At 52.8% G+C, this 16,803-nt stretch overlaps 1 protein-coding gene across 2 annotated transcripts; it reads left to right on the top strand.

Moving 5' to 3' along the window:
• Positions 1 to 872: 872 nt before the first annotated feature.
• Positions 873 to 16,585, top strand: Rab35 (RAB35, member RAS oncogene family). Of its 2 annotated transcripts, XM_041647977.1 has the most exons (6): positions 885 to 1,127; positions 6,587 to 6,637; positions 9,779 to 9,902; positions 12,923 to 13,047; positions 13,132 to 13,256; positions 15,075 to 16,585. In XM_041647977.1, the coding sequence occupies exons 1-6, from the start codon at positions 1,076 to 1,078 to the stop codon at positions 15,201 to 15,203; spliced, it is 606 nt and encodes a 201-aa protein (XP_041503911.1). In that variant the 5' UTR covers positions 885 to 1,075; the 3' UTR covers positions 15,204 to 16,585. The 2 variants fall into 2 exon arrangements, with proteins under 2 accessions (XP_041503917.1, XP_041503911.1); XM_041647983.1 differs by lacking the exon at positions 13,132 to 13,256 and having other exon boundaries at positions 873 to 1,127.
• Positions 16,586 to 16,803: the final 218 nt, after the last annotated feature.

Genomic DNA, 16,803 nt, shown 5'->3' on the forward strand with positions numbered 1-16,803 from the left:
AGCTCGCAGAGTGCTTGCGTAGCATGGTGCGAAGTCCTGGGTTCGAGTCTCAGCACCACATAAAAACTGGACTGGGGGGCTGGAGAGATGGCTCAGTGGTTAGGAGCATTGCCTGCTCTTCCAAAGGACCAGAGTTCGATTCCCAGCAACCACATGGTGGCTCACAACCATCTGTAAAGAGGTCTGGCGCCCTCTTCTCGCCTTCAGGCATACACACAGACAGAAGATTGTATACATAATAAATAAATAAAATATAAAAAAAAACTGGACTGGGGGTACAGGTAGGAGGGTCAGAAGTTCAAGGCTATCCTCGGCTACTTGGCGAGCCTGGGGCCATCCTGGGCTACTTGAGAACCTGCTGGGACAAGTCAAAGAAACAGGGATGGAGCAATCCCTGAAGTCGCAGTGAGGATGGCGGTGGCCGCGCACCGGGAAGGGCAGGTGGGCAGCCACCCAAACTGGAAAAACCTGAGGTCGGTTCTGAATTGCGTACGGCTGAGTTCCGGCGCCCCAGGCTCCTTAGGCCACGGGAAACTGAGGCCGAAGGAGCCGCCGCGCAGGCGACCAGGGTGCGCCCTACGATCCGAATCCGGAACCGCTTCCCGTTCGGCCAGAAGCGTCAGGTTCTCGGGGTCGCGGGGCTCGGAGGCGACTTCCGCCCAGCGCTGACCTCCAGGACGAGCTGCAGCCGGCACCGCCTCCCTTCCGCCGGCTCGGGTCTCCTCCGGGCCCCGGCCGCCGGGCTCGCAAGGGACTCCGTCGGGGAGCGTGCGTCGTGCGCACGCGCGAGGAGGGCGCGGCCGGCCAGGGCTGCGGCTGCGCAGAGGCGGGGCCAGCCGCCGCGCCTGCGCAGTGGCGGGGCGGGGCGGGAAGGAGGGAGGCGGTGGCACCGGCGGCGGCTGCTGAAGAGGAGGAGGAGGGTGGGGGGAGCGGAGGGAGGTGTTTCTGTCAGTTCCGGCTGTTTGTTCGGGAAGTGGATCCGCCGCTGCCGGAGCAGCCGGGAGGGAGCTGCGGATCGCGAGGCCAGTGCCGACCCCGCCCGCCCGCTCGCCCGCGCGCGCCGCCCCCGCCCGCCATGGCCCGGGACTACGACCACCTCTTCAAGCTGCTCATCATCGGCGACAGCGGTGAGGGCCGCAGGGGCCGGAGGCGGCGCGGGCCCTGCCGGGCGCGGCCCGCGGGGGCCTCGGGGCGGGCGGACGGACGGGCGGACGGGCGGGCGGGCGGGGAGGCGCGGCTCGCGCCGGGCGGGAGGCGCGGAGCTCGGCGGCCGCAGGCCCCGGGGGAGCAGCCGGGGACTCCGGGCTGCTCCTCGGCGGGTCGGGGTGCCCAGCGCGCGGGATGCACGGCCCGGCGCTGGCTCCTGCCTCACGTGTGACCTTGGTCAAGTCGCGCGATTGCTGGAGTTGGAGAGACCCGGGTTCGAGTCCCGGGAAGACAAGCTTTTTCACTCTGTGACCTTGGGCAAGTTGCTTCACCTTTCTGAGCCTCGGTTCCTGCATCCGAGAAGTGGGGACTTGTTAAACTGAGCGTTGTGAGTATTCGGTGAGCTAAAGTAGGAAGAGTGCTTAGCGCCTGACCCAACGTAAAGTAGTAACCCGTAAGTAACTGTTTAGTGTTGTCTGCACGAGTCCCCCTCCCTCCCCCCGCCGTGAAGACTGAGGCCTCTGTGAAATGGGGCTGTTTCCAGGACCTGCGTCTCTGGGTTGCCGTGCATTTGGATGAGGTGCGGCAGGTAAAGCCATAAGCACATTCCTGCAGAATGGTTACCAAGTCTTCACTTGGTTCAGAGTAATAGTACTGATGGGCTGTTGTTACACTCACGGTGATGGGAACAGTGCCTGGCGCACGGTGTGTGGACAGTGCTTGCTGTAACCTTACGGGGGAGGGGGCTTCGTCCCATATTTAAGTGCTTTGTCCATGTACACACACTCCTTGCGGCACTGCTCCATCTCTGATTCACCGAGCAACTTTTCGTACCCAGTGTTAAAATGCATTTTGTTCAGTGAATGAACACCAAGTAGCCTTAGGAAAGTCACACTGGTTTCTGGCCAAGGAAGAAGCATTGTAGAGATGTTTGGAGTGTGGTAGGTGACCAGGTCTACAGGGTGATGTTGAGTTCAGGGAGGCAGGTCCCAGGATGTTGATGGGAGTGTAGCTGAGGTGCTGTGACTATATGATGTTTTGGAAGGAGGCTGGGGAGCAGCCAAGTCTATAGATTAGACTTCAGTTGAGTGTGGGATAGAGGGTCATGTGACTTGAGACAGCCAGGTTGGTGGTAGAGCCTGTGGATCATTAAGGAAATGGAGCACCCAGTCCCCTGAGACTCAGGATGTAGGCTTGTTGGGTGGCAGTGTCATTCATGGGTCATGGAAGTCACCAGTGAGGCCGGGTTGGGCTGTGGCTGGTGGTTTGGATCCTGTGGAAGAGGACTGAGGTTTCGGTGGTTGCTGCTGGTAGAGGGACAATGTCGGGAAAAGTTAGGGCCTGGCTGGGTGGAAGAGTAACTGGCTGAGAGTGGAGTTAGAAAGGCGGACGGCTGATTGGCTGTATTTGAATCACAGCCTGTGGCATTGCTCTGTACCCTGAGGATCTGCTTTCTTCCCATCAGAGTTAAAGTCACCCTGCTGTGGTCAGAGGTCTTACCCTTCCTAACGTCTTGTGCTGGTGTTAATAGTCCAAACCTGAAAGGGTTAAACTCAGCAAGAAGATGTAGCTTGTTGGCTTTTCTGTGAACCCCAAGAGATGTTTTTGGCTTGCGTCTTACAGTGTATTTTACATGATGTATTGATTTTTTTTGCTCAGAAGCCAGTCATGGGAGAAGATTCATTGGTCAGGGTCTGGGGTCTGGCTCCCAGCTCAGTAGGAGTGTGTAGGCCTGGGTCGTGGAGAGGAGGGAGGCACTTTGCTTTTTGATTTCTCCTGGCATTTGGCTGACCCCCCAACGTTGAACACTTTGGAAACTGGGAGATATTTTGCAGCTGAGCAGGGGCCTGCCTTCACCTGCCTGCCCTGGGCCCCTCGAGTGTGTGCTTCTTAAGGTGTGTCAAATTGTTCACACGCACTTTCTCATCTGATTCTCACCCATGGCCGCTGTGGTTTGTCAAATAAGGAAACTCAGGCTTAGAGGAGCTGCCTGACTCGCCCCGAATCACACAGTTTTCAGAAGCAAAGCTGGAGCCAGTGTTGTGAGGGCAGGTGGAGCTGGGCTTAGAAACCCGGAGTCCTCCGACCCACTTGGCCATGTTGTAGTCACTTCTGGGGTGTATTCCCTGGGCGTGGCTTCTATACTTTCTTCTCAGCTATTCTGACTTTGGCTTTGGTTTATAATGGTGCCCACTGATGCCAGTCACCCTCATTTGTAGAACCTGGAGGCTGGTATACCATCAGAGACCTAGGGCAGACTGGAGCTGGGAGGCAGGCATGGCTTGTCTGAGGCACACCAGAAGGTGGTTGCTGAGGAAGCAGTCAAGTTGATGTCGCTTTACTCGAGTTCACAGCAGACTGGTGCTGAAGCAAAGCTGGGATGAGGCCCAAAGCAGCATACAGAGGAGGGTAACGGCCAAGGGTGGCATCGCTTGCCTGCCAACAGGCAGCAGATGTGCCGGGGCCTGTGCCCCTTGGAAGGCAGCAGACCGGCTAGAAGAAAGCATTGCTGTGGTGAAAGTGTGTCTCGTAAGGTGGGCGCATCTGCAGGGTAGATAGCCCCTGGGATAGTCCAGAGGTGGCGTCTGGTTTTCTGTTCCTCAGGAGAGCAGTGCTGGAGATTGGTATCAGGTCTATGCGGCAGACCCTGTTGTGATTAGGGGTTACTCCGCAGCTCAGGATTTCAGGCCCAGCTGTCACTGCGGATGATACCCTCCCTTGTCTGTCAGAGATCTGAGATTTGGATAAATTTAATAATTATAACAATAATAATAAAGGGCAGGTGTAGTATTGCACATCTTTCATCCCAGCACTTGGGAGGCACAGGCAGGTGACTCTGTGAGTCTGAGGCCAGCCTGGAGCATCTATCTATCTACATTGGAAAGTTCCAGGTCAGATAGACTCTAAGGGAAAAAAGAAAAAGGATTCTGCTGGCTTTTGCCCCTAAAGTTTGAAAACTGCTTCATGACACCTGGTGATGCTGCTGTTACAGTGTGATGTTCCATCACTTTCCCTGAGACCGACCTTGTTGAGCCGTCAGTTTGTGGAGGGTGTAGTTGGTGGCTGTTAAGTGCTGGACTCAGCTCATAGCACTGAGTGGATGAAGGAGGTGAGGTTCCTTAGTGCTTAAGGAACTCACTGCTTAGTGACCAGACATGAGCTTTTAGCTGAGTAAGCTGGATCTAGAAGGCTTCAGGAGGAAGCAGAGGAGGCCTCAGGGCCAATGGGGTTAGTATCAGGCAGAACACCATGAGGACCAGCCCAGAGCTTGGGCTCTCCTTGGGTTTAGCAGGAAGCCTCATGGCGGAACAATGAGGAAGTGGTGCTGAGCAAGAGCCCTGTAAGCTGGAGGCTGAGCGGCCGGTGCCCTCATGCTTCAGCTGTGTGCTCAGGAACAGGTCCCCTCAGGTGTCCTCAGAGAAGCAAGTTCTTCTGGGTGCCCCCCAGCTGCTCACTGGAGATGGCCTGGAGAAGATGTATGGGTCAGCTAGAGAACAGCTGTGTAGCTCAGGCCATGCAGTGGTTTGCAGTCTTGGTCGGGGGTGGAGCAATGTTATCTTTCAGAATTGGAATCAAACTGTGGGTTTCTCATGATAGGCACATCTCCTTACAGTTTGCTTTCAGTCATTCAGCCATAATTCAGACATTATGGGGTCCTGGGTTTGGATCTGGTACCTTTGAAGGCATTTCTGTTAGAATAGAGCAGAAAGGATGGGTGTAGGAGCCCTGGGGTCATAAAGATGTTCCTGAAAAAGATGTGAGAATGATGGTTATGTGGCTTCTGGCTGCTTGGTTTAAAGTCTCCTCAATACTGGATACATTGTGTTTGTTCTTGTGCCCAGTTCTGGAGAAGTCAGGAGACTAGATCTCAGGGACTGGGGCTTTTATATTTCTCTTGGTATTGTCAAATTGTTTTTCAAAGAAACTGAAATCATTTGCATTCCTACTAAGCGGGCTGAAAGTGCCCACATCAAGGGCTGGGAATATAGCTCAGGTGGAAGAGTATTTGCTTTGCATGCACATAGCCCTGGGTTCAATCCCCAGCCCACCTATAACCCCAGCATTTGGGAGGTGGAGACAAAAGAATCAGATTCAAGGCCATCCTGTGCTACATGGTGATTCAAGTCTGGCCTGGGTTACGTGATACCCTGTCTGCATGATACCCTGTCTACGTGACACCCACCCACTCCTCCCAAAAAATAGGAGGATGAGGGAAGGAGCAAGCAGACAAGCCTGTCAGGACACTAGCAGAGGTGTCCAGGGGGGCTTGACAGGCCCGGATTTAAATCTGTGTCTGATCTTCTTTGGAGGCATCTTAGGTCATTCTCCAAGCCCTGGTTTCCTTATCTGAGGAGACACATTTGAATTCTGGGAGCACCATGAGCTGCTATGCAGACCTGAGTGTCTTGATAATTTCATTCATTGATGTAGCCACTGCTGGGTAATGGAGACAGGAGGACAGGAGGCAGGTAGGTGCCTTGGCCAATCAAAGCCACATGTGTCGAGGGGAAGCTAGGTTCTTAAGGCACAGCCAGGAGCCACTGTGGCAAATGCAGTGGTCCGAGCATCCATGGGTGGTAGCCAGGTAAGTGCCCAGCAGACTCCCTGTATGAAGCATTTTTCTTTGGGCCACCAGCTCACAGATAATGATGTGGAGACTTACTGTTTAATAATTATGGAAGCGTGACCTTAGCTTAGGGTTTGTTCTTAACTAGTTCTTATAACTTAACCTATACTTTTAAATCTGTGTTCCATTGTGTAGCTCAGTATTTCTCTGTACTGCCCGTCCTGCTGCCTCTAGTACTGACCGGCCACTCTCCCTTATGCCAGATTCCTCTTCCTACTTCCTCTCTCTCTGTCCAGATCCTGCCTATACCTCCTGCCTAGCTATTGGCTGTTCAGCTCTTTTTATTAAACCAATCACAGCGTGCATCTTCACACTGTACCGATACCCCACAACACACCTGCCTCACTCATACCGCCGTGCTGACTTAGCTGGGGTAGATGACTGACAGCTGGTTCTGGTCCTGTGGGCCCGAGTGTCTTCACATGCAGAATGCCCTGATGAAACCAAGGGCTCTTTCCCAGCTTTCCATTTCTTTCCCAACTGAGCTAACAGGAGGTTTTCTGAGGACCTTGCTGAGGATGCAGGTGGACTGGTCTCATTAGGTTGACCTTCCTCTTGCTTGGCTCTGTTGTCTGGGGCAGCCCTCAGAACAGGGCCTGGGCATGAGCCCTCTGTCATCTCCCCCAGAGGATTTGAGAGCTGCTTGTCTTACCTGAGGACCAAGGAAAAGGTCAGAGATTTACTGGAAGAAATGTTGGTGTGTGGAGAAATGGGTCGGCCTTGAAGACTTCAGCCCCACTGGGCTCCTTAGGAAGGATGGGCTGAAGGGAGGCCCCCTCCCTCCTGCTCATCTCCCTGCCTTCTCTCCTGCAGGTGTGGGCAAGAGCAGCTTGCTGTTACGATTTGCAGACAACACCTTCTCAGGTGAGTCCTCCTGGGTGCTATTGGGTGCTTTGGTTTTGAAATCTCCTACCCTGTTCGAGAGCCTACCTGCTTCTGTCTGATGCAGGAGACTTTATCATTCAGGTTGTTGGATGAGAGAAAGTGGGGTCGGAGGCTTAAGTGTGAAGCTCCTGCTGGTCGTCCTTACTTTCCGACTGAGGGTCTATTTGTGCCCCGCATTTAGGAGTTTAAGGGAAATGTCCATAGCTTTAAGAATGACAGCTGTCCTGCACTGTCCCTCTGCTGCCCTGCAGCCTCTGTCGGGTGTCTTTTCCTGATCACACCTGCTGTTCAGAAACATGCTCCAGCCTGGCTGTGCACAGACCTCCACCCTGTTTCTGATTGTTCTTAGCCGATGTTGTCTCCTGTGGGTCTCTGGCTTGGCCCAGAACTTGCTATGTAGACCAGGTTGGCCTTGAACTCACAAAGATCCACTTACCAAGTAGTGGGATTAAAGGCATATATGCTGCGATGCCCAGCCTTCCTTTCGTTCTGTAATGGCTGGGAAGGTTGCTTCTGTCTGGATGCTCTGACCTTCACTAGCCGCTCAGGTCACGTGGCTTCTGGTTGCTTCTGTTTTAATCAATGCTGCATTTCTGGGATACATTGTTTCTTCTGTACACACAGAGCTGAGGTCACTAGGTCACAGGGTCTTAGGGTGTTTACACTTTCCTTGGTACTGCCAAATTGCTTTTTAAAAACCTTGTATTGCGGGTTGGTGGTGGCACACACCTTTAATCTCGGCACTAGGGAGGCAGAAGCAGGTGGATCTCTGTGAGTTCAAGGCCAACATGGTCCACAAGAGCTAGTTCTAGGACAGTCCTTCCCCTCCCCCCCCAAAAAAACGAAAACCAAACCAACAACAACAACAAATACTTTCTATTGGGCTGGAGAGATGGCTCAGAGGTTAAGAGAACTGACTGCTGTTCCGGAGGTCCTGAGTTCAATTCCCAGCAACCACATGGTAGCTCACAACCATCTGTAATGAGATCTGGTGCACAGAACACTATATACATAATAAATAAATTTTAAAAAAAGAAAAAAAAAACTATTTATGCCAGGAGGTAGTGGTGCATGTCTTTAATCTTAGCATTTGGGAGGCAGCCGCAGGTGGATCTCTGAGTTCCAGGCCAGCCTGGTCTACAGTGTGAGTTCCAGGACAGCCGGGGTTGTTACACAGTGAAACAGAACCCGTATTGGACTGAAGCGGAGGGAACGGGGACACACCATGGAACGGGGACACGCCATGTGTCTTCATTACTGCTCTGCTGCTGTGAAGAGACACCATGGTCATCGCAACTTTTATGAAAAGGAAGTCTTTAATTGGGGGCTTAGTTTACAGTTTCAGGTTTATTTTATTTTTTTTAAATATTTCTTATTGTTTATTTACTTTATTTTATGTGCACTGGTGTGAAGGTGTCAGATCCCCTGGAACTGGATCTTCAGACAGTTGGGAGCTGCCATGGGGGTGCTGGGAACTGAACCCTGATCCTCTGGAAGAGCAGTCAGTGCTCTTAGCCGCTGAGCCATCTCTCCAGCCCCTCAGGTTTAGTTTATCATCATGGCAGGAAACTTGGTGGCTGGTGCCATGCTGGTCTGCAGCTGAGAGCTATATCCTGATCCTCAGGCTAACAGAGAGCACCAGTGAGCCTATGCCTGGCTCCTGGCACGGGCTTTTGAAACTCCAAGTGACACACTTCTTCCAGCAAGGTCACACCTTCTCATCCTTGAAATCCTTTCAAACAGTTCCACTGCCTGTTGACTAAACATTCAAATATGTGAACCTATGGGGGCCATTCTTATTCAGACACCACCATGGTGTGTATAGGTCAGAAGACATTTGGGAGTTGGTTTTCTCCTTCCGTCACATCATGTGGGATTGAACTCAGGTCGTCATGTTTGGCAGCAAGACCTTTCCCATTTGAGCCACTTCACCATTTCCCACACTGCTTTTCAAGGACGTACTGGTCATCTTCGCTCCTGTGGGTTCTTTTTAGCTGTTTCTGGGGGTTTATCTGCATGTATGTCTGTGCTCGTGAGTTTCCTTGAGGGTGCTGGGAGTTGAACCCAGGCCTTCTGTTGGGTGTGGAGCAGATCTACCCATGAGATGTCAGTGGTACTATGACAGGCAACACTGTCTCCATGGCCTCAGAACAAAGCCACCCTGGTTGAGAAGCACTGGTCTTCAGAACCTGTCTCTAGCTTTTTTCTTGTGCTGTGTGTTGACTTTGCTTTGCTTGCTCACGTGTGAGAAGCTGTTGGCCCCGGAGGTACCAGACGCTGACCTGGATTCTGGGTGCTTGCCCTGGTGTGGACTGTCCCTCCACCTCACCACCTTTGCTAAGCTTTCCTGCTAACGTCCTGCTTCCACTTCTGTCTCACCTTGAACTTTGCCCTTTCCCATGCCCTTGCCACACTTCACGTGGTCGTCTGTTTTTGGTATGTTCCAGCTGGAAGGATGCTTTGAGGCAGGCGTTTGTAAACCTGCACCATCCTGAACTGAAGCAGTCGGCAGCTGCTCTTAATGCATCTTCCACACAGATATCTTAAGAGCAATTTCCAAAGCATCTTGTGCCCTGGTGAAAACTCACTGCCCAACTGTCACCACACGCAACAGTACAAATTCTCAGTAGTAGCACAAAGGACTGGAGAACTGGCCTTGACTCCTTATTCACCTCCCACCCCAAACTCGCCATCTCCCCAGGAAGGTGCAGGGTGCAGTGTTGGGTCCTCACCCTCCTCCTCCAGAACATACACACACACACACACACACACACACACACACACACACGCACACACACACACGAAAATAGAGAAGAGAAACCAGGATGAATAGGTTTGCCCTGTCTCTGGTCACAGCCGGCATGTCCCTACCCCGCCTTTCCAATAAAGCCCGCCTCTTTCCCCAATCATTTCCCTTTTTAATTTCATTGGTGACATGTATTTCTAAGTGACCTTTCTTTGTGTCACTGTGTCCTGTCTCAACTGCATTGGGCCTATTACAGCAGGTGTGCCTTCTTTGTTCAGGGCTCTGTCCTTAGGGCCTTGACTGTGGGGCACGGACAGTGGGGTGGGGTGGGGTTTTGGGTTCCCTACCCTGAGTAATGGGCTACATTCGTACAGGCAGCTACATCACCACAATCGGAGTGGATTTCAAGATTCGGACTGTGGAGATCAATGGGGAGAAGGTGAAGCTGCAGATCTGGGACACAGCGGGGCAGGAACGCTTCCGTACCATCACCTCTACGTGAGTTCCCTTGGCCCATGCGCCTCGGATGTTTGCCCGAGGCTGAGTGACAGCGCTGAGTAGAAACAGTGTGTCAGAGAGGGAGTGGGCTGGGGGGTTTCTGCCCTCCGTGGGTGGTGGGAGCTGTGCCTTCCCTCCCTGAAGATACAAGAGAAGGCTATGACTGCTGTGGTAGCCACAGGGCTAGGGATCTGCAGTGTTTGGGCACGCGGCCCTGGCTTCTGGCATGACAGACTGCACGCTCCTCGTGGTGCTTAGTTTTACTTGCTGGCAGCTCCTTTCTCTTCAGGTGGCAACAGCATCAGTGTGCCACACTGGGTAGTAGTGACAGGCCCTCCCTGGTGCCCAGTAAACCACTGACAATTCCTGGAGGGTGTCAGCTCTGTGCAGTCTCTGGTCATCCACCCTGACTGCTCAGAGATGGCTCTCTCTCTGGAGGCCTGGAAGCCCATAGGTATGTGGGCCCTTCTTCTGTATCCCCGATCTGTTAGCTGGGAAATCCATTGTCTGGCATGTCACCTTCATTTGCAGTGCTTTTGTGGGACTCAGCTGCCCAAGGAGGAAACTTCTCCGGTGTTTGTGAAACTGTGGGATTTAAATTTCTGCTATGTGTGTCCTTGGGCAAGCTGCCTAACGTCTGTGCCTGTGTCCCAGAGATTTTTATGTAGGATTTCCCTGAGTACTAAGGCTTGAGTCCAGGACTCGGGCTCTGGCATTTTCATGGGTCACTTCTGGCTTCCTGTGTGCTATGCTGCTGTTACCCCATTTTGCAGTTAAAGGCATGTCTGTGTGTTTTTGAGACAGGCTTCACTATGTAGCTGTGGCTGCTCTCAAGCTCCCAGATACAGACGTGTTTCTGCTGGAATTTAAAGGCATGCACCATCTCTCCCAGCTAAAGGTGCTTCTGAGAAGTGGGCTCCATGTTGTAGTGCATGCAGGGTGGTCTCTGGACACGTCCCAGGCCTTCCTGCATAACAGTTCTGGATTTTCGTGGTTTGGTTTGTTTCCAGCTTTGTCGTGGAAGCGCAGGTGGCCACTCTGAGGGTTAGGACGATGTGTGTGTTTGTACTGTCTCCTGTGCCATAGCTCAGAACTCCTGAGGCACAGGGTACTGTTCTGTCTGCCTGTATGTTTGGAGAAACCAGGGTTAGCCTTGCTAAGCTCGGGGTTTTAGGCTGGGTCCATTCTGAAGCAGAAGGTACTTGGGGCCTGGAGAGACTAATGACCCTGTGCCAGCAGCTGGTGAAGAAGGGAGGGTCGGGAGATGGTTGAATGTTTTGGAGGTGTGGCAGTCTATGTAGGAGTGGGAATGTTTGTAACCTGTGCATCTGCTAAAGGAGCCCTTTTACTATCCCCCATCTTAACCCTTCCTGAGGAGATTTCTGGTTCTCGGGTGGCTGTGGGAGGAGAGAGGGAGGAGCGAGAAGGATGAAGCCTTGCCCTGGCCTAGGAAGCAGGCCTGGGTGCTGAGGCTGCAGCTGGCCACTGGACTAAGTGGCTGTCACGCTGCCCTGCTGCCTAGTTGGGACAAGTGGATGTGAGGCACTTGGGTGGGAAGACTTGGAGCCCTCGTGTTGTCTCGCTAGCCAGAGATCTGAGCCACTCCTGGGGCAGCAGGAGCTAGGGCAGTGATGTGCCGTTTCTTGTGTCTTCAGCAAAGGGAAGGTTCCAGAGGCATTCTGCTGCAGGACAGTCTTCTGTCCACATGGTTCCCTACCTGCCCCAGAGACATCCACCCGGCTGTGCTGAGCTGAGATAGTGGAACTGCCAGGCTCCCTCAAAGCCAAGAAGGCTCACAGACTTGGGACGAGTCCTGGGCGGGCTCCACTACGTCTGAGGGGTGGACAGATGCTTGGGCCGCAGTATAGCAGGGCCCTGGTGCTCTGCCCTGCCCACCCACTCTTGGTTCTGCCACCTTCATCTGGGACTCCAGATTGCTAGGAAGGAACATTCATCCTGATGATAAAGAGCACCCAGCACTGTCTGTGTGCTGCTCCCAGCCTCGGGGTGGCATCTGTTAGCTCCTCTTCCTCACAGCCACGCTCAGAAGTTTGTACTAAAAACTATTTTATAGTTGAGGAAACTAAGGTAAGGGGTAGGGATGAAAGCCAAGTAACCTTTCCACAGATCACAGCTTTCAGAGACAGGTCCGACCTCAGAGAGCTGACTAGACAGCTGGGTGCCTCCTACCATTCTGGGTCCTGTGGATCCTGGTGTAGCCATCGTGGGACCCAGGCTGGGGAAGTGCTCCTCAGGACAGCTAAATGGGAGGCAGCCTGCCCTCGGGGTTTGTAGTCTAGGTGTTGTAAGACCTTAGTGATCAAAAGTAGAAGGTTTGGGGAAACAGCGCAGGCCCAGGCGGTTTGTAGAGTGGGGCCAAGGGTGTGGTGTAGCCTCTGGTCTGCTTCAGGATTGGTGCTGTCCGGCTTTCTGTGCACCAGATGTTCAGAGGGGAATGACAGCACCGTCCTTCCTTTCAGACCTTTGGGCTGGTTTGGGGTCTGCAGGTTTAGTTGAGTTCTTACAGCTGCTGGAGGCCTGTGTAGCCTCTGCGTTCTCCTTCCCTAGTACAGTGAGCCAAGAGTAGGAAAAGAAGTGTCGCCTATCCGCCAGAGGAAAGGGACACATTTTGCCATGGCTTCTTGTAATGTGCAGCCTCTAGGAATGCCATTTTACCACCAAGATTTGAAACTGAATTACATGATGTCAAACACGAAAACTGCCTGAACTTCAAAGAAGCTTCCAGCTGGTGGTACACCCAGTCACCTGGGTGACTCTTCAGGCCTGGTACACCTCAGACTGTTACCAGCCTCCACCAGTGCTGCCAGGGGCAGGCCAGTGAAGCCAGTGCTGTCCTGCTGATCAAGCTTGGCTCTGTCTGGTGGTCGAGGCTGGGTGCAGGGCTGCCCTAACCCCGGGCACCCTCACCTTCCCCAGCCACTGTCCTATACTAAGCAGGCCCCAGGGAAGCAGCTTCTCTGTCCTGGGCCAAAACCCTGATGCACATCTTGGCCCTACAGGTATTATCGGGGGACCCATGGGGTCATTGTGGTTTACGACGTTACTAGTGCTGAGTCCTTTGTCAATGTCAAGCGATGGCTTCATGAAATCAACCAGAACTGTGACGATGTGTGCCGAATATTAGGTGAGGCTGGACCCCAAGGGTAGGGACGGTGGGAGAGCAACAACTGGTGCTCTTGCAGGCGGCTGACTCTGCTTTGTCTTAAAGTGGGCAATAAGAATGACGACCCTGAGCGGAAGGTAGTGGAGACGGAAGATGCCTACAAATTTGCTGGGCAGATGGGGATCCAGCTCTTTGAGACCAGTGCCAAGGAGAATTTGAATGTGGAAGAGGTAAGCTGTGCTGATCCCTGGGCTAGGGGAGGTGAGGACCATGAGCTCTCTGCTCAGGCATCTGAGTGACCAAGTTATTTAATGCCCACTGTTGGCTGCTGCTGTGCAGGCCCTTTAAGTCTCAGCTCTTAGCTCAGCTGCCCTCTGAGGTAGGATCCCATATTTCACGGAGGAAAACTGGAGTTCCTCTTACTGAATAACCTTAAGAATCAACTAGTGAGAGGTGGCGTCAAGTCAGATCTTTCCTACCTCAAAGGCATGCAGTTTCTATTCCAGCTGCTTCCTGTTGGCCCTCCCTTGAGCCCATCACTACCACCTCTTCCCTGTCTCTTGGTTGCTTGCTTTCCTGGCCTCTGAGCACAAGTGGGCGCCTGTTCCTGGGGCTTTGGGTAGAGCATCCACCCTGGAGGCCTCTTCTTCACTTGTAGCAGCACCTTGAAGAGCGGTTGTGATTCTGACGGAGAAAAGCTAGAACTTTTGGCACAAGCCCCACTTGGCCCACTCACTGGCCCCAGAGGAGTTTAGAGGTGCCAGGGAAGTTGGGTTCCCACTGCATGAGAACACAGAGCCTCAGAGCCAGACACATATGGGACTTCCCTCCTGGTAATTCATTTGTTCACCTGTGTGAGAGTTGTTCTCCAGGCTGTGAGGATAAGTGAGTCGAGCTGTGCTTGCTCAGGAGATGGAGATGTTGAGCTCAGCTCTTCGTAAAAAAATATTTGTGTGCAAGTGCATGCAGTTTGCATGTGCGGGATCCAGAAGAGGGCATCAGATCCCATGGGGCTGGAATGAGAGGTGCTTGTCGGGCCCAGCTTGTAATGGGGGCGCTGTGACCAACCCCTGGTCTACATGTGGCACAGTTCATGTTCTTAAGCACAGAGTCATCTCACCGCTGGTTTGAGGACGTCTGAGCCCCTAGTTCAGCTTTTTTATCCCTGTGGCTTAGCAGCTGTCTTAGCACCATTGGTCCTGGCAGCACGACATTGGTAGTCAGGGTTGTCTGGCCCTGGCTGCAGTGAGGTGGACAGCCTGTGTGTCCTTCCGTCTATATGCAGAGCAACATACTCTTGTCTTTTCAGAGGTTCTGGTTGCTTCTTCCTCTGTACTAAAAGGGACTGAAAAGATGACTCGGTGATTAAGATTTTATGCTCTCCCAGAGGACCTGAGTTCAGTTTCCAGCACCCATGCAAGGCAGCTCACAGGAGTGGATTCTGGCTTCCATGGGTACTGCGCTCACGTGCACTTACCCACATACAGGAAAAGAGACTGGGAATACTCCAAGGATTGACTTCCCCAAGATAGCTGTGGTCTTTTAGCATTTTTTTTTCACCTTTAAGTCCGCCACCTCCTCCTAAAGTAACAATTCTCAATCTGTGGGTCATAACCTCTTTGGGGGTCAAATGACCCTTTCACAGGGGTCACATATCATATATCCTGCATATCAGATATTTACAATATGACTCATAACAGTAGCAAAATTACAGTTCTGAAGTAGCAATAAAAATAATTTTACGGTTGGGGTCAGCACAACTGAGGAACCGTACTAAAGGATCGCAGTGTAGGAAGGCTGAGAACGCTGTCCTGGAGTGTGTTTTGAGGGCACACAGTACACACCTGGAACCCTGGCACTGGGGAGGCAGAGGGAAGAGAATTGTGGGTTTAGGCCAGGTTGGGCTACATAGTCATAGTGAGACACCCAGCATGCATGCGCATGCATGTTTTAAGAACACACAGTTCATAGAGGAATAAAAGCGGCCTGTGCTAGCCAGGAGGGGCTCTGCACTAGGTCTCAGGTCGGCCTTGCCCTGTCATCTCCAGATGTTCAACTGCATCACAGAGCTGGTTCTACGAGCAAAGAAAGACAACTTGGCGAAACAGCAGCAGCAGCAACAGAACGATGTGGTGAAGCTCACGAAAAACAGTAAACGAAAGAAACGCTGCTGCTAATGTCCCAGCCACTGCAGAGACTGCAACTGCATCCCTCCCAGCCCGAGGCTCTTGGAGGCTCCTCGGGGACAGTCTCAGTTTAGTGCCGTTATTTAAAGAATTCTCTCCACGTTTTTTGTACTGGGAGGAGCCATCGGCACTTCCTGCCCCTTTCCCCTTGAGTGCCAAGAAGGTGTTGGACGAGCCTGCCCTTCCCCACTGGTGCCGACTCCCTGCTGAGGCGCCTGGACCTGGTGAGGACGCTACCAGCTGAGTGGACTGATTAACCAGTTTGTACATAGTGTATATTGCATTAACCAGCTGCACACCCTCAGCCTGCTCTGGCTTTTGCCTCCTTCCTGCCAACCTGCTGCAACAGACCCTCCCAAGCCCTCCCATCCCATCCCATCTCGACGGCAGCTTCCTGAGGAACCAGTCTCATGTCCTAGCTGAGTCGTTGGCCAGCCTGGGCCCATGGAGTCACTCTGCATGGGTCTTGCCCCACAGCTGCTCTGGGAGCGGGGGAACCTGGCGTCCACTCAGGCCCTGCCCTCGGCTGGCCCTAGGCCATCAGTTCCACAGAGAAAGTCAGTTCTGCCCTTTTAGCCAACAGGTTTCTCATTCTGCCTTCCAGATACCTCTGCTACAAACCCAGGGGAGCCGTGGCTTCTCACTTACCCAACATGTTTCAGTACCAGCAGAAAGATAGCCGGGGTACCTTTGTTCAGAGGTGGAGCTTGCAAGGGTTTAACATAAAGCCAAATGAAGCCAAATCAAATGAATTAAGTTCCCCAGTTATTTCCTCGAGACCTGATTGGCTCAATAGCAAAAGTTGTGACTGTTCCACTTTGGGTTCAGTGTTTTTAGAAAGTGTATGGTTTCTGTCATTGTGGGTTAGGCTCTTTCCCTTTCGTGGGAAAAGGGGGCTTTGCACCCTTGTTCTGTATATGCAAGGGCCTCCCACTGGAGCTGGTTTCTGAGGTAGCACCAGGCACCTCTGGCACTTCCGGAGTTGCTGGACAATGGGACGACACCTCCAGGCTAGGATAGGCAGCTCTGCATTACTGACAGACCTGTTTTAGTATGAGGATGGTAGGAAGATTTCTTAGCCACTGGGAAGAAGTGGCAGTGGTGTGGGGGCAGCTAGTCTTGACCTGCCCACCCCAGTCCCCTGGAGTAAAAACCAGGGTAATCTACATTTGATTACCTCCCCTCCCTTTCCCCTAGAGGATCATGTAACTGGGAAGAACTGATTGGACACCATGATGCGTTTTATTAGATTTTCTTTCCAAGGCAACTTCCAGGCACAGTCCTGACTGGACAATCATCACAGATTACTGCAGATTTTCCATGGTAACACTGTGGATGGGTTTTTAATCAATAAAACTGGGGCTTTCTTCTCACCTGTCTCTCCACTTGTCCAAACCGTCAAAGCTGGGGTTCTGTGCAACAGGCCTGTGTTTCTGAGCCTCAGGCTCTGTTGGGGCTGTGGGCCTAGGAAGGTAGGTGCTGTGGAGGACACTTCAGGGCCAAGCAGTACGTGGCTCCATCTGATCCAGGTGAGCTGGGAGTTGAGGCAGATTGATTTTAGGACTGTCTTGGCTGACGGAGGGGGGTGGGG

This window comes from Microtus oregoni, unplaced genomic scaffold (assembly GCF_018167655.1).
Source record: "Microtus oregoni isolate MIOR12 unplaced genomic scaffold, Mior012 000003F_ref0000135, whole genome shotgun sequence".
NCBI classification, from domain to species: domain Eukaryota; kingdom Metazoa; phylum Chordata; class Mammalia; order Rodentia; family Cricetidae; genus Microtus; species Microtus oregoni.